Genomic DNA, 13,150 nt, shown 5'->3' with positions numbered 1-13,150 from the left:
CGCCTGTGCGTGGTGATGTTTGCGCTGCTCGCGAAATTAACTAGACATTTTGCGGTGGCGCTAAACACTACTGCCACGATCTCCTGCGCCGGCAGATTGTGACGTCAGTCGAGTGTGCAATGCCCCGGTAGCGCTCCGGACCGGATATTGAGTGGCGCCCCCTGCCTTACCGCCTGCTGCTAGCAACAACAGGTTGAGGGGAGCGTTTTGCAGTCAGGAAGCACTGGGGGAGCGCTATTTAAAGGCAACCACTTCCTGCCTTTTTTTGTTGGTGACATTTTTGCACCATGCATTCTGAGAGAGAGAGAGAGACTTCTGGAGAGATTCAACGCTGTGTGAAGGAGTTTTGGGTACTGAGCAGCACTTTGCAGGTTCATTTTGATTTGCCCTTCCTTGTATCGATTTAGAAGAGACTGTAGGGGCTGCACTCTGAGCTCTTTCCCTGGGCCTCTCCATTGTTCTTTCCAGCAGATTTGATGCACAGGTCTCTCCAGGCTGAGATTCAAGGCTGCAATGAGCAGGATGTGGATGGAGAGCAAGATCAATCCTCTCCTTTAAGAACTGGCCGGCGCCATTGTGTCTGTCTTCCATTGCTGACTGACATCACATGAGCTTCGCCAGCGCACTGAGGTAGCGCCTCGCTCCTTGGCCTTTGCGCCTTAAGAGAGGTGTGTAAGACCTGATTTAACGCTCCAATCAACTCCGGGGGCGATAAAAGCCAAGTTTGCAGTTGGAGGCAATAATTAACGCCAGGCGCTAAACTTTGCGCACGGCCGATAATCGCACCCCAAACAGGGCAATACTGAATTTTTCCCCCTTAGTTCCTAAGGAGGTACCTTTTCAGTCTTCTTTTAAAACTACTCAACTGATTCTTAGGCAGTGTGTTCCAAATCCTTACCACATTTCGGTACTGCACATTCCTATGTTCCTGTTACAAGTTTCAGACTTGCCTTAGAGATTCTCTCAGGCTCAGTGGTAGCTGGTCATTCCTGTAAGCGGTGTCTGTGTCTTGCGTTCAGGAGTATACTACCTAATATCCAACCATACGCTAGTGTAACCTGGGTGTGTAACTATAGGATCCTGTTGTAATCTGAACTGGATATCGTGTCTTTTGTACATGCCCTCACATGTGCATCTCCAATCTACCACAAGCTAAAAACCTTGAGATCTGCTATCTTTACCCAGAGAGTGGTGAGAATGTGGAACTCGCTACCACATGGAGTAGTTGAGGCGAATAGAATAGACGCACTTAAGGGGAAGCTAGATAAACACACGCGGGTGAAAGGAACAGAAGGATATGCTGATGGGGTGAGATGAAGAGGAGTGGGAGGAGGCTTATGTTTTTTTTATTCGCTTATGGGATCTGGGCGTCGCTGGCAAGGCCAGCATTTATTGCCCATCCCTAGTTGCCCTTGAGAAGGTGGGGGTGAGCCGCCTTCTTGAACCGCTGCAGTCCATGTGGTGAAGGTACTCCCACAGTGTTGTTAGGGAGGGAGTTCCAGGATTTTGACCCAGCGATGATAAAGGATCGCCGATATACTTCTAAGTCAGGATGGTGTGTGACTTGGAGGGGAACTTGGAGGTGGTGGTGTTCCCATGCGCCTGCTGCACTTGTCCTTCTAGGTGGAAGAGGTCGCTGGTTTGGGAGGTGTTGCCGAAGAAGCCTTGGCGAGTTGCTGCAGTGTATCTTGTAGATAGTACACACTGCAGCCATGGTACGCCGGTGGTGGAGGGAGTGAATGTTTAAGGTGGTGGATGGGGTGCCAATCAAACAGGCTGCTTTGTCCTGGATGGTGTCGAGCTTCTTGAGTGTTGTTGGAGCTGCACTCATCCAGGCAAGCGGAGAGTATTCCATCACACTCTTGACTTGTGCCTTGTAGATGGTGAAAAGGCTTTGGGGAGTCAGGAGGTGGAGTATAAACATGGACCTGTTGGGCCGACTGGCCTGTTTCTGTGCTGTACATTCTATGTAATGGTATTGGCTGGAACCCCTTGTATTTGTGCTGTGCCATGAAAATTTAGTTATTAAGGCTTGGCTGGACCTGTGCACAGCGAAGACAATGCTCCCTTTATTTGCGTGCTCAGATTGGTGTGGAGGGAAGATGCTATGGATGTCTGTAAATGGAGCTTATGGTTAACATAATGTAATATTTAAACAGCAGTTTATATAGGCCCAGAAATTCGGGTCTTCACGGGTGAGTACACGCTGGGTACTCACCCGTAGGCCCAACGAAAGTGCCGGTTTCGTGCATGCACTGCGCATGCGTGGGAAACCGGAACTTCCGTTCTCTTAAAGGAAGGGGTTCAGAGGTCGAACGCGTGCACTGGAGAGGCAGCGCATGCACCTGGAACTTACGTTTTTTTTCCAGGTTTCTCCAGGAGGGTAAGTCTCCAGCAGTTACACTTTTAAAAAGCAGTCGCAAGGCCTGCTTTTAACAAGGTAAGTGGTGAATTAATTAAAATTAAAACATTTTTTCCACAGGTTTATTATTTTTAAATACTTTAAAGAAAGGTAAGTTTATTTTTAGCCCCGTTGGAAAATATAATTAATTTTTTCAAAAATTTAAATTATTGTTTAAAATAGTTATTTTAGGTAATTTATAATTATTTTAAAAATGTGATGTTTTAAAAAAAAATTATTTGATGTTTTAGTTATGTTTTGGGGCTTATAGTATTTATAGTTTTGACAGCTCTTCCTGTCAATTTTATGAATGAAGCATTCCCTGCTACCATTGGCTCTCCATGGACCACGTGATCCCAGGGGACGCATCGAACTAACTGCACCCCTGGGATACGCGAGCACTGCGCTCCGGCAGTTGGAGGGGGCCCAGGATCGGAATCCCATGGGGGCCCACAGCACAACAGCTGGCGCGCAAGGTAAGTACAGGTCGGAGGCTTGCACCCGCGAGAAGCCTCCGACCCGAATTTCTGGGCCTATATCTTTCAACGCGATTGTAGTTTCAGGGACAATTCTTGAGGTAACTGGTAAGTTCAATAGAGAAGCCTTTATATAAATATATGTCTTAGGGGGCAAAATTCCCCTTATTTGTGCCTCCGGTGGGAGGCGCTAACGGGACGCAAATGGCTTTTCGCCCCCCCGCCGAGGCGATAATTGCGGCACCCGTGAAATTCCGCACGAGGTTAGCGGCGGCGCTACCGGGTATCGCCCCGATCTTCTGCAGCCAGAGATCATGACGTCATCTCCAGGCGCAGCGCCCCGGTAGCGCCTCAGGAGAAAAATTCGCACTCGCGCCCCGCAGCAGCGCCGGGCGATGTTACCGACTGCTGCAGGGGTCGCGAACACTGAGGCCCGCTGCTTGCGGGCCGCCATTTAAAGGCGCGGTGGGCGGCCGGCCAATAAAAAAGCCGATTAAAAAAAAAAATTCTATTCGGCCACCGGTCGCGGCCTCCGTGCCGCGATCGCTCAGCCTGGCACTCTGCTTGAGTGCCGGGCTGATCGCGCGGCCCTCCCGCTCCCCGGTGACTCAGAAATCTACAATGAAACCTGCAGAGCTCGCAGTTTGGGGCCCTTCCCTTCAATGCAGCGGGACATTCCCCGCCTCTTGCACCCCAAGAGGCAAGCGGAGCGCTTGATTTAGCGCTAACTTTCCAAACATTTTTCATTTAGCGCCCCAAACGGCCCTCTAGGGGAATTTCTCCCCCTTAATGTTTTAATTTGTGGTAATTGACCACAAGAAGACATACCTCAACAGGTATTTAATTGCATCCTATCGCTGTCGATGCTCCTTATTGCCTCCACTTCCTAGCCATTGATTATTTTAAAGTAGATCTTATCTGCTATCTGGGATAGCAGATCTTCAGATCTATGTAATAACCAGATTGTGGAGTGACTATCACTTTAGTTACAAATTAAGTGTGATGGTGGCAGGTTGTAACTCACAATGTTCAGCTGAATTTGTAGCTGTTTCCATTCATTTCAGTCACTTCCAGTTCTCTCGTTTTAATGTTCCTTTCTCTTCTGCTCTATTCTCTTTCTTCCCAAACTAGAGTTCCTCAACATTGACTCTGAATGGTCGGAAGCTCTAGTCTGGCTCATTTTGTCATCCTCCTCATTTTTTAAAATTTCTCTAGTAAAGTAAGAAAGGCAATAAATAACAATGTTCTTCTGCTATGGTTCTTAGCTTACTCCTTCCATTTCAGCAAGACCTCTCTTCCCACACTCTCCTCATCATGCTTTGATCACTCTTTATTCACTTACCTCCTAAACTTCAATGAAAATGTTACGGTAATGACTCCGAGGCTTACTATATATAGATGGTTCTGCCGCTTCAAGAATACTGTCGCCTACATCCTGTTCTGCACAAAATCCCAGTCAGCTAAAGCCCCACTCCTTGCCAACTTTCCATCCCCAGTGCATTGACTTCAAAATCCTTGTTCCCATCTTCTCACCCCTCTCAACTTTTTAACCGCCGCCAACACTATTTTTCTAACGTCGATCTGCTGTGCAGTCCGCATCGCTCCATTTCACAATTCTGTCTTTGTCATCCTGAAGCCTATAACTATCCTAATCACTATCTACTACTTTGCCAAGTTTCATATCATCTGCGAACTTTATAATGCTGCTCCCTACACCTGACTCGATATCATTTATAAAAATTGAAAAGCGTAATGGGCCCAAAACTGACCCTTGGGGAACACCACTGCAAATCGCCTCCCAGTCTGAAAAACATCCATCCACCATCACCCTTTGCTTCCTGTCAGAGCCAATTTTGTATCCATACCACCACTTTCCCCTTAATTCCATGGGCTTCCATCTTCTTAATAAGCCTCCTGTGTGGCACTTTGTTGGGTGTCTTTCAAAAGTCCATATATACAACATCTACTGCACTATCTTGATCAACCTTCTCTGTTACCTCATTAAAGAATTCAGTCAAGTTAGTCAGTCATGATTTGCCTTTAACAAGTCCACACTGGCTTTTCTTGATTAACCCATGCCTTTCCAAATGAAAGTTTATTTTGTCCCTGATAATGGATTCCAATAACTTACCCACCAATGGCTGACTGGCCTATAGTTTCCTGGTTTATCTCTCTCCCCTTTCTTGAATAGTGGTATAACATTAGCAACCCTCCAGTCCTCCAGCACCACTCCTGTACCCAATGAGGATTGAAAGATTGTGACCAATGCCTCTGCTATTTCTACCATTGCTTCTTTCAGCAACCTGGGATACATTCCATCTGAACCAGGTGACTTGCCAACTTTCAGTAATGCTAATCTTTTTAGTACGTCTTCTCTATCTATTACTATCCAGTCCATAACTTCCCTCTACTCTTTTAGTGTAACCTTCCTTTGTGAAGACAGATGCAAAGTACTCATTTAATACTTTAGCTATGTCCTCTGCCTCTACATGAAGATTTCCCTTTGGGTCCTTAATAGGCCTGACTTTTTCCCTCACTAACTGCTTACACTTTAAATGTTTATAAAGTGTTTTAGGGTTCAGTTTAATGTTGCCTGCTAATCTTTTCTCATAACCTCTCTGCCTCCTTTATTGGCCCAGAAATTCGGGTCGGGGGCTTCCCGCGGGTGCAAGCCCCCGACCTGCACTTACCTAGTGCGCCGGCCGTTGAGCTGTGGGCCTGCATGGGATTCCGATCCTGGGCCTCCTCCAACTGCCGGCGCACAGTGCTTGCGAATCCCAGGGGCGCAGTTAGTTTGATGCATCCCCTGGGATCACGTGGGCCATAGAGAGCCAGTGGTAGCAGGGAATGCTTCATTCATAAGTTTGACAGGAAGAGCTGTCAAACCTATAAATACTATAAGCCCCAAAACCTCAAATACATTTTTAAAAAACCATCACATTTTTAAAATAAACTATAAATTACATGAAATAACTATTTTAAACAATAATTTAAATTTTTGAAAAAATTAATTACATTTTCTAACAGCGCTAAAAATAAACGTACCTTTCTTTAAAGTATTTAAAAATAATACACCTGTGGAAAAAATGTTTTAATTTTAATTAATTCACCACTTACCTTGTTAAAAGCAGGCCTTACGCCTGCTTTTTAAAAGTGTAACTGCTGGAGACTTACCCTCCCGGAAAAACCTGCAAAAAAAACGTAAGTTCGATGCACTTGCGTTCGACTTCTGAACCCCTTCTTTCAGGGGAACGGAAGTGCCGGTTTCCCACGCATGCGCAGTGCATGCATGAAACCGGCACTTTCGTTGGGCCGACGCGTGAGTACCCCGTGCGTACTCACGCGTTGGGACCCGAATTTCTGGGCCATTAACTTTTTCAATTCCCTTCTGTACTTTCCATAATCTTCCTGGTTATTAACTTCTCTGCTCTAAGGAGAACAACCCCAGCTTCTCCAGTCTATCCACGTAACTGTAATTCCTCATCCCTGGAGCCATTCTAGTAAATCTCTTCTGTACCCTCTCCAAAGCCTTCGCATCCTTCCTAATGTGCGGTGCCCAGAATTAGACACAATACTCCAGCTGGGGCTGAATTAATGTTTTATATGGGATTAGCATAACTTCCTGACTTTTGTACTCTATGCCACTATTTATAAAGCCCAGGATCCCATATGCTTTATTAACTGCTTTGTTAACCTGTCCTATCACCTTCAAGATTTGTGGACAAACACCTCCAGGTCTCTCAGATTTTGCACCCCCTTTAAAATTGTGCCATTTAGCTTGTATTGTCTCTCCTCATTCCTCCTACCAAAATGTATCACCTCACACTTCTCCGTGTTGAATTTCATCTGCCATGTGTCATTCCACAAGCATGTCTATGTTCTCTTGAAGTCTATTACTATCTTTCCCACTGTTTACTACACTTCCAAGTTTCATGTCATCTGCAAATTTCGATATTGTGCCCGACACCCCCAAGTCTAAGTCATTAATGCATATCAAAAACAGCAGTTGTCCTAGTACTGAACCCGGGGAACACCATTGCATACCTCCCTCCAGTCCAAAAAATAGCCATTCACCACAACTCATACAGATTGGTATAGCAGACTAGCACATGTCAGAAAGTTAGTGAATTTCTTGAGTGTGTCTGGGATAGTTTCCTGCAACAATATGAGCCAGATTTAGTTAGCAGCCTAACGGTGCATGAACATTTAGCTAATAGCAATCATAACATGATTGAGTTCAACATAGTGTTTGAAAGGGAGAAACGCGATACAGCTACTAAGAGTTTAGATTTAGGTAAGGCCGACTTCAATGCGATGAGACAAAGACTGTCCACAGTGAACTGGGCAAATCTGTTGATGGGTAAAACGACAGAAGATCAGTGGGAGATGTTCAAAAAATAATTTAATGTGATACAGAAACAGTTTATAACCCTAAGAGGCAAAAGCTCCACTTGCCCAAAAAAACAGTATTGGACATCTAAAGAGGTAAGAGACAGCGTCAAACTAAAGAGGTAAGAGACAACGTCAAACTAAAGAGGTAAGGGACAACATCAAACTAAAGAGGTAAGGGACAACGTCAAACTAAAGAGGTAAGAGACAACGTCAAACTAAAGAGGTAAGGGACAACGTCAAACTAAAAGTAAGAGACAACGTCAAACTAAAGAGGTAAGGGACAACGTCAAACTAAAAGAAAGAGACAACGTCAAACTAAAAAAATAGCACAGATCCTGGCGAATGGGAAAAATACAAAAAACAGCAAATGGTGTTCGAAACAGACAGTAACAGCTACAAAAAGGGAGTATGAAAGGAAACTGGCAAGGGATATCAAAATCAACACAATTTTTTTTTACAATTATATTCGGAAAAAGAGGGTAGTCAGGAGCAATGTTGGCCCCTTAAAAACTGATAACGGTGATATTGTCAATGATAATAATGTTGAATAATTACTTTGTGTAAGTATTTACAGTAGAAGAAGAGGATAGCATGCCGGAAATCCTGAGGAAACTAATATAGATACATAGAAGATAGGAGCAGGAGTCGGCCATTCGGCCCCTCGAGCCTACTCCTCCATTCAACGAGATCATGGCTGATCATCCAAATTCAGTACCCCGTCCCTGCTTTCTCCCCATATCCCTTGATCCCTTTAGCCTTAAGAAATATATCCAAATCCTTCTTGAATATATTTAATGAATTGGCCTCCATTGCCTTCTGTGGTAGAGAATTCCACAGGTTCACCACTCTCTGAGTGAAGAAATTCCTCCTCATCTCTGTCCTAAATGGCTTACCCCTTATCCTTAGACTGTGACCCCTGGTTCTGGACTCCCCAACCATCAGGAACATCCTTCCTGCATCTAGTCTGTCTAGTCCTGTTAGAATTTTATAAGTTTCAATGAGATCCCCTTTCATTCTTCTAAACTCCAGCGAGTATAAGCCCAATCGACCCAATCTCTCCTCATAAGTCATTCCTGCTATCCCAGGTATCAGCCTGGTGAATCTTCGCTGCACTCCCTCCATGGCAAGAACATCCTTCCTCAGATAAGGTGACCAAAACTGCACACAATACTCAAGGTGTGGTCTCACCAAGGTCCTGTACAATTGCAGCAGGACATTCTTGTTCCTGTACTCGAACTCTCTTGCTACGAAGGCCAACATACCATTTGCCTTCTTAACTGCCTGCTGCACCTGCATGCTTATTGAATCAGGTACAGTGACTCAACAAAATTAATGTAAACAAAATAACAGTAATGAAGAAAATAATGGCACTAAAAAGTGACAAATCCCCAGGACAAGATGATTTCTATCCCAGGGTTCTAAAGGAAGTAGGTGAGCACATTGTAGATGCCCTAACTATGATTTTCCAAAGTTCTCTCGATTCAGGAACCGTTCCTTTAGATTGGAAAATTGTGCATGTCACTCCGCTATTTAAGAATGGTGAGAGAGGGAAACCAGGGAATTATAGACCAGTTAGCCTATCATCTGTTGTCGGAAAATTACTAGAGTCTATAATTAAAGATAGGGTGACTGAACACCTTGAAAGTTTTCAGCTGATCAGAGAGAGCCAGCATGGATTTGTAAAAGGTAGGTCATGCCTGACAAATCTGATAGAATTTTTTGAAGCAGTGACTAAAGTAGTGGACAGGGGAATGCCTATGGATGTTATTTATATGGACTTCCAGAGGGCATTTGATAAAATCCCTCATAAGAGACTGTTAACTAAGGTTGAAGCCCATGAAATTGAAGGCAAATTATTGACCTGGTTAGGAAATTGGCTGAGTGGCAGGAGAGAGAGAGTTGGGGTAATGGGCCGGGGCCGTGTAGCCTGATCCTGCTCCTATTTCGTGTGTCTAATTCTGTTAGATTCAGGAGATGGTTCTGTGATAGTGGATTGGCGGTTAGGATCAGATCAGCCATGATCTTATTGAATGGCGGAGCAGGCTCGAGGGGCCGATTGGCCTACTCCTGTTCCTAGTTCTTATGTTCTTATGTACTCTAATTGGCAGGATGTGACTAGTGGTGTCCTGCAGCGATCTGTGTTGGGGCCTCAACTATTCACTGTATTTATTAAGGACTTGGATAATGGGATAGAAAACCACATATCCAAATTTGCCGATGACACAAAGATAGGCGACATTGTAGGCAGTGCAGATAAAACATAAAATTACAAAGAGATATCGATAGATTAAGTGAATGGGCAAAACTGTGGCAAATGGATTTCAATGTAGGCAAATGTGAGGTCATCCACTTTGGACCTACAAAGAATAGAACAGGGTACTTTGTAAATGGTGTAAAGCTAAAAACAGTGGAGGTCTAAAGAGACTTGGGGGGGGGGTGTCCAGGTACATAGATCATTAAAATGTCATGAACAGGTACAGAAAGTAATCAAAAGGCTAATGGAATGCTGCCCTTTATATCTAGAGGACTAGACTACAAGGGGGTAGAAGTTATGCTGCAGCTATACAAAACCCTGGTTACACCACACCTGGAGCACTGGGAGCAGTTCTGGGCACCACACCTTAGGAAGGATATACTGGCCTTGGAGGGAGGGCAGTGTAGGTTTACTAGAATGATACCTGGACTCCAAGGGTTAAATTATGAGTGGAGATTACACAAGTTAGGGTTGTATCCCCTGGAATTTAGATGGTTAAGGTTAAGATTGAAGTTTTCAAGATATTAAGGGGAACAGATAGGGTAGACAGAGAGAAACTATTTCCGCTGGTTGGGGAGTCTGGGACTAGGGGGCATAGTCTAAAAATTAGAGTCAGACCTTTCAGGAGTGAAATTAGGAAACACTTCTTGGAACTCTCTTCTGTAAATGGCAATTGATGCTAGATGGCTTGCTAATTTTAAATCTGAGATTGATAGATTTTTGTTAACCAAAGGTATTAAGGGATATGGGGCAAAGGCGGGTATATGGAGTTAGGTCGCAGATCATCCAGGATCTCATTGAATGGTGAAACAGGCTCGAGGGGCTAAATGGTCTACTCCTGTTCCTGTGTTCCTAACTTTATGCTTTCTATCCTTTAGCCAATTTTGTATCCATGCTGCTCCTGTCCCTTTTATCCCATGGACTTCAATTTTGGTAACAAGCCTAATACGTGGTACTTTATCAAACGTCTTTTGAAAGTTCATATACACAACAACTACACTGCCCTCATCCACCTCATCAAAAAACTCAATTTGCCCTTAACAAATCCATGCTGGCTCTCCTTTATTAGTCCATGCTTGTCCAAGTGGCTGTCAATTTTATCCCAGATTATTGTTTATTAAAGCTTCCCCACCATCGTTGTTAAACTGACTGGCCTGTAATTGCCAGGTTTATCCTTCTCCCCTTTTGGGTGTACTCTTTTGCTAGGGTGATTAATCAAATTGCCTGTAAGTTAATCAAACTTTAAAAGAACCTTAACAAATTAAATTAAACTTGTGTTGGCCAGGGTGATGATGCACTCCAGTCGCGCCCACTGGTTGCGGAAGCCCTTTTGGGTGTAACATTTGCAATCAGCAGCACAGCAATAAATGATGATAAAGGGATTTGACCAATCCTAATAAAGATATCTCATGCTTTTTGTGCAACTGATGAGTTTCAGTATTGTAACAATCTCGTTCACTTGGTAATTTAGCATTTCCTTGAAATGCCCATTTACTCAAGTCATGCCAAGAGAGGTGGAGCAACTGTACAAACCTTTCATTTCAACATGGAGGCGACTGGCAGCATTAATGAGAGTGAGATGCCAAGAATGAGAGCTCTGAGCCAAACTCATTACACTTCTATTGGTGTGCTTGCTGCGTGTGACATTTTGCCGCTGTTCTGATGGACTTTTATTCCGATGAGTAGAAGTTACTCTATGAGAAGCTAGCTCTTCAATTCTTTTAAATTGAAAGAAAGATTGTCACTATTGCATGTGGTGTAGAAAGCAATACAGTGTCTTGCTTTTGTCTTCTAAATGGGGATGTGTGCCTGGGACTTATAGGCACATAGGAACAGGAGCAGGCCATTCAACCCCTTGAGCCTGTTTTGCCAGTCAGTTAGATTATGGCTGACTTGAAAGTATATGATTAAAGCTTGAACATGTGACCAGTGAATGACATTAGATTCAGTGTTATTTTTAATTTCTAGATGCTCAGAATTTGTGTGAAAACAGTTGCGGACAAAACCTGGCTAACTGTTCCTGTCATGTGACTTGCGAATCACTGGAAACGTGTTGCTCAGATTACTGGAAATTCTGCCTGCGGGTATCTCCTCAATCAGGAACCTTAATGGGAGGAGCAGATTTTGTCATCATCAACGCAACATTTAATGCTGAAGACGAGATAGTCTGCAAGTGAGTCTCTAATGTAGTCAGTAAGGGCCCTATCTACAAGGACTATCTTCCTGTTATTATGAGACAGCAATGTGTTTAACTTTGAATGTGTTATGGAAGCATTACCAATTTTTCTTTTAATCCAGAGGCAAGGGATGGATAATTTTAATATATATTTAAGTACAGTAAAGTGATGTTCCCATGATGTGTGCTTTGATAAAAGGTTGGGTGTACAAGCTGGATGTACAGCCTGGATTAGTCTACTCAATCTCTATTCATCCGGGTAGAATTTCAATTTGCCACCAGGGCGTAAAACTGACGTTGCAGATCTGCCGCCCGTTATAGAAACTGCCTGATTTTCATTCCCACTGTTACTGTTCACCATTTATTCTGGCAGTTTAATTTAGGTCACTTTCTTTCCCTACCCATTTTCACAAGGCATTTCTGCAAACATGCCAGCCAATAAAAGTAGTTGTTGCTTTGCATCGACGCAGAAGCTGGGCGGTGACTGAACTGAGTTTAAAGGGGCACTGTGAGATCGAGCGACTGGTGGAGATAGTTTTGCTTCAACTTCATAGCGGCTGCAGTGTAACTGCAACTGTTGCAAAGCGAACTTTAAGGGGTTCCCACATAGCTGACCGGACCTGTGGAAACTTTCAAATGCCATTTTTAACCTTTTTGTGATGTTATCGGACCCCAACTTTTGAATATTTATGAGGCCCTCTCCTGTCTGCGGTGAGGGTCTCGTGTGCATCCTCCAATGCGAAGGATACAAAGCCCACCCCACACGCTCCATTCGCAGCGGTCTTGGGAGGGGGGGAGAGGGTTAAAATCAGGGCTTAAGTTTTTTTTGCCAGTTTTCTCCCTTGCCCGATGAAGGCTCTGACTCAGAGTGGAGTACGGTTCGACAGCCCTCTGGTACCTTGTATAAGTATCTACTCTCTGTGCCTGATGGCTACATAGTGAGTGATAGTGTAGGGACACCACAGCCACACCCAATCCTGCCCTCACCCAATATCCACATCCAATCAGAAGCAGGAACTCTGAATTTTTATCCTTTCCTTTAGCACCTGGATACTGAGGTCATTTATAGCACCCATATTGCCACCTTGGTTGAGATCAGTCTTTTCAGCACGATTGATGCTCGGACCTTCCTGATCTGTACCGTTCAGCAGCACGCCAGGTTGGGTATTTATGTTCTGAGCCATTGGGGGATGTTCTCAAGATAGAGTTTCCAAGGCAGTATTATAATTAAGGGCTCCAGATAATGTGCTGCACTGTAACAGCAGCAGAACCATAATCTGCAACTGGTGGTTACTGCCTGATACTTTTTAATATGAAGCATAAAAGCTATTTTAATTTCACGTGCGAGCTTTAGTCAGTTTTGGCTCTATTTTTGTGCAGGTGGTGGTAGCCAGTGCTGATGTATCTGTCCTCCCTGCCTTTGTGCGATGATATTTGCGCTACAGGGTTAA

The 13,150-nt window shown here is 44.1% G+C and overlaps 1 protein-coding gene across 2 annotated transcripts in view; it reads left to right on the top strand.

Annotated features, from left to right (window-relative positions):
* The window catches only part of susd2 (sushi domain containing 2), a 140,193-nt gene that overhangs the window by 25,955 nt on the left and 101,088 nt on the right, over window positions 1–13,150 (top strand). For both annotated transcript variants that reach the window (XM_085961809.1, XM_085961808.1), the window contains one exon: window positions 11,492–11,696. In XM_085961809.1, coding sequence (XP_085817935.1) covers window positions 11,632–11,696 — 65 coding nt within the window. In that variant the 5' untranslated portion in view covers window positions 11,492–11,631. The remainder of the gene's footprint in view (window positions 1–11,491; window positions 11,697–13,150) is intronic.

This window comes from Somniosus microcephalus, chromosome 19, assembly GCF_052327205.1.
Source record: "Somniosus microcephalus isolate GS21.2 chromosome 19, FLI_Smic_1.0, whole genome shotgun sequence".
In the NCBI taxonomy this organism is placed as follows: Eukaryota; Metazoa; Chordata; class Chondrichthyes; order Squaliformes; family Somniosidae; genus Somniosus; species Somniosus microcephalus.
The sequence above is the reverse complement of the archived record's forward strand: the minus strand, read 5'-3'. Positions and strand labels throughout refer to the sequence as shown.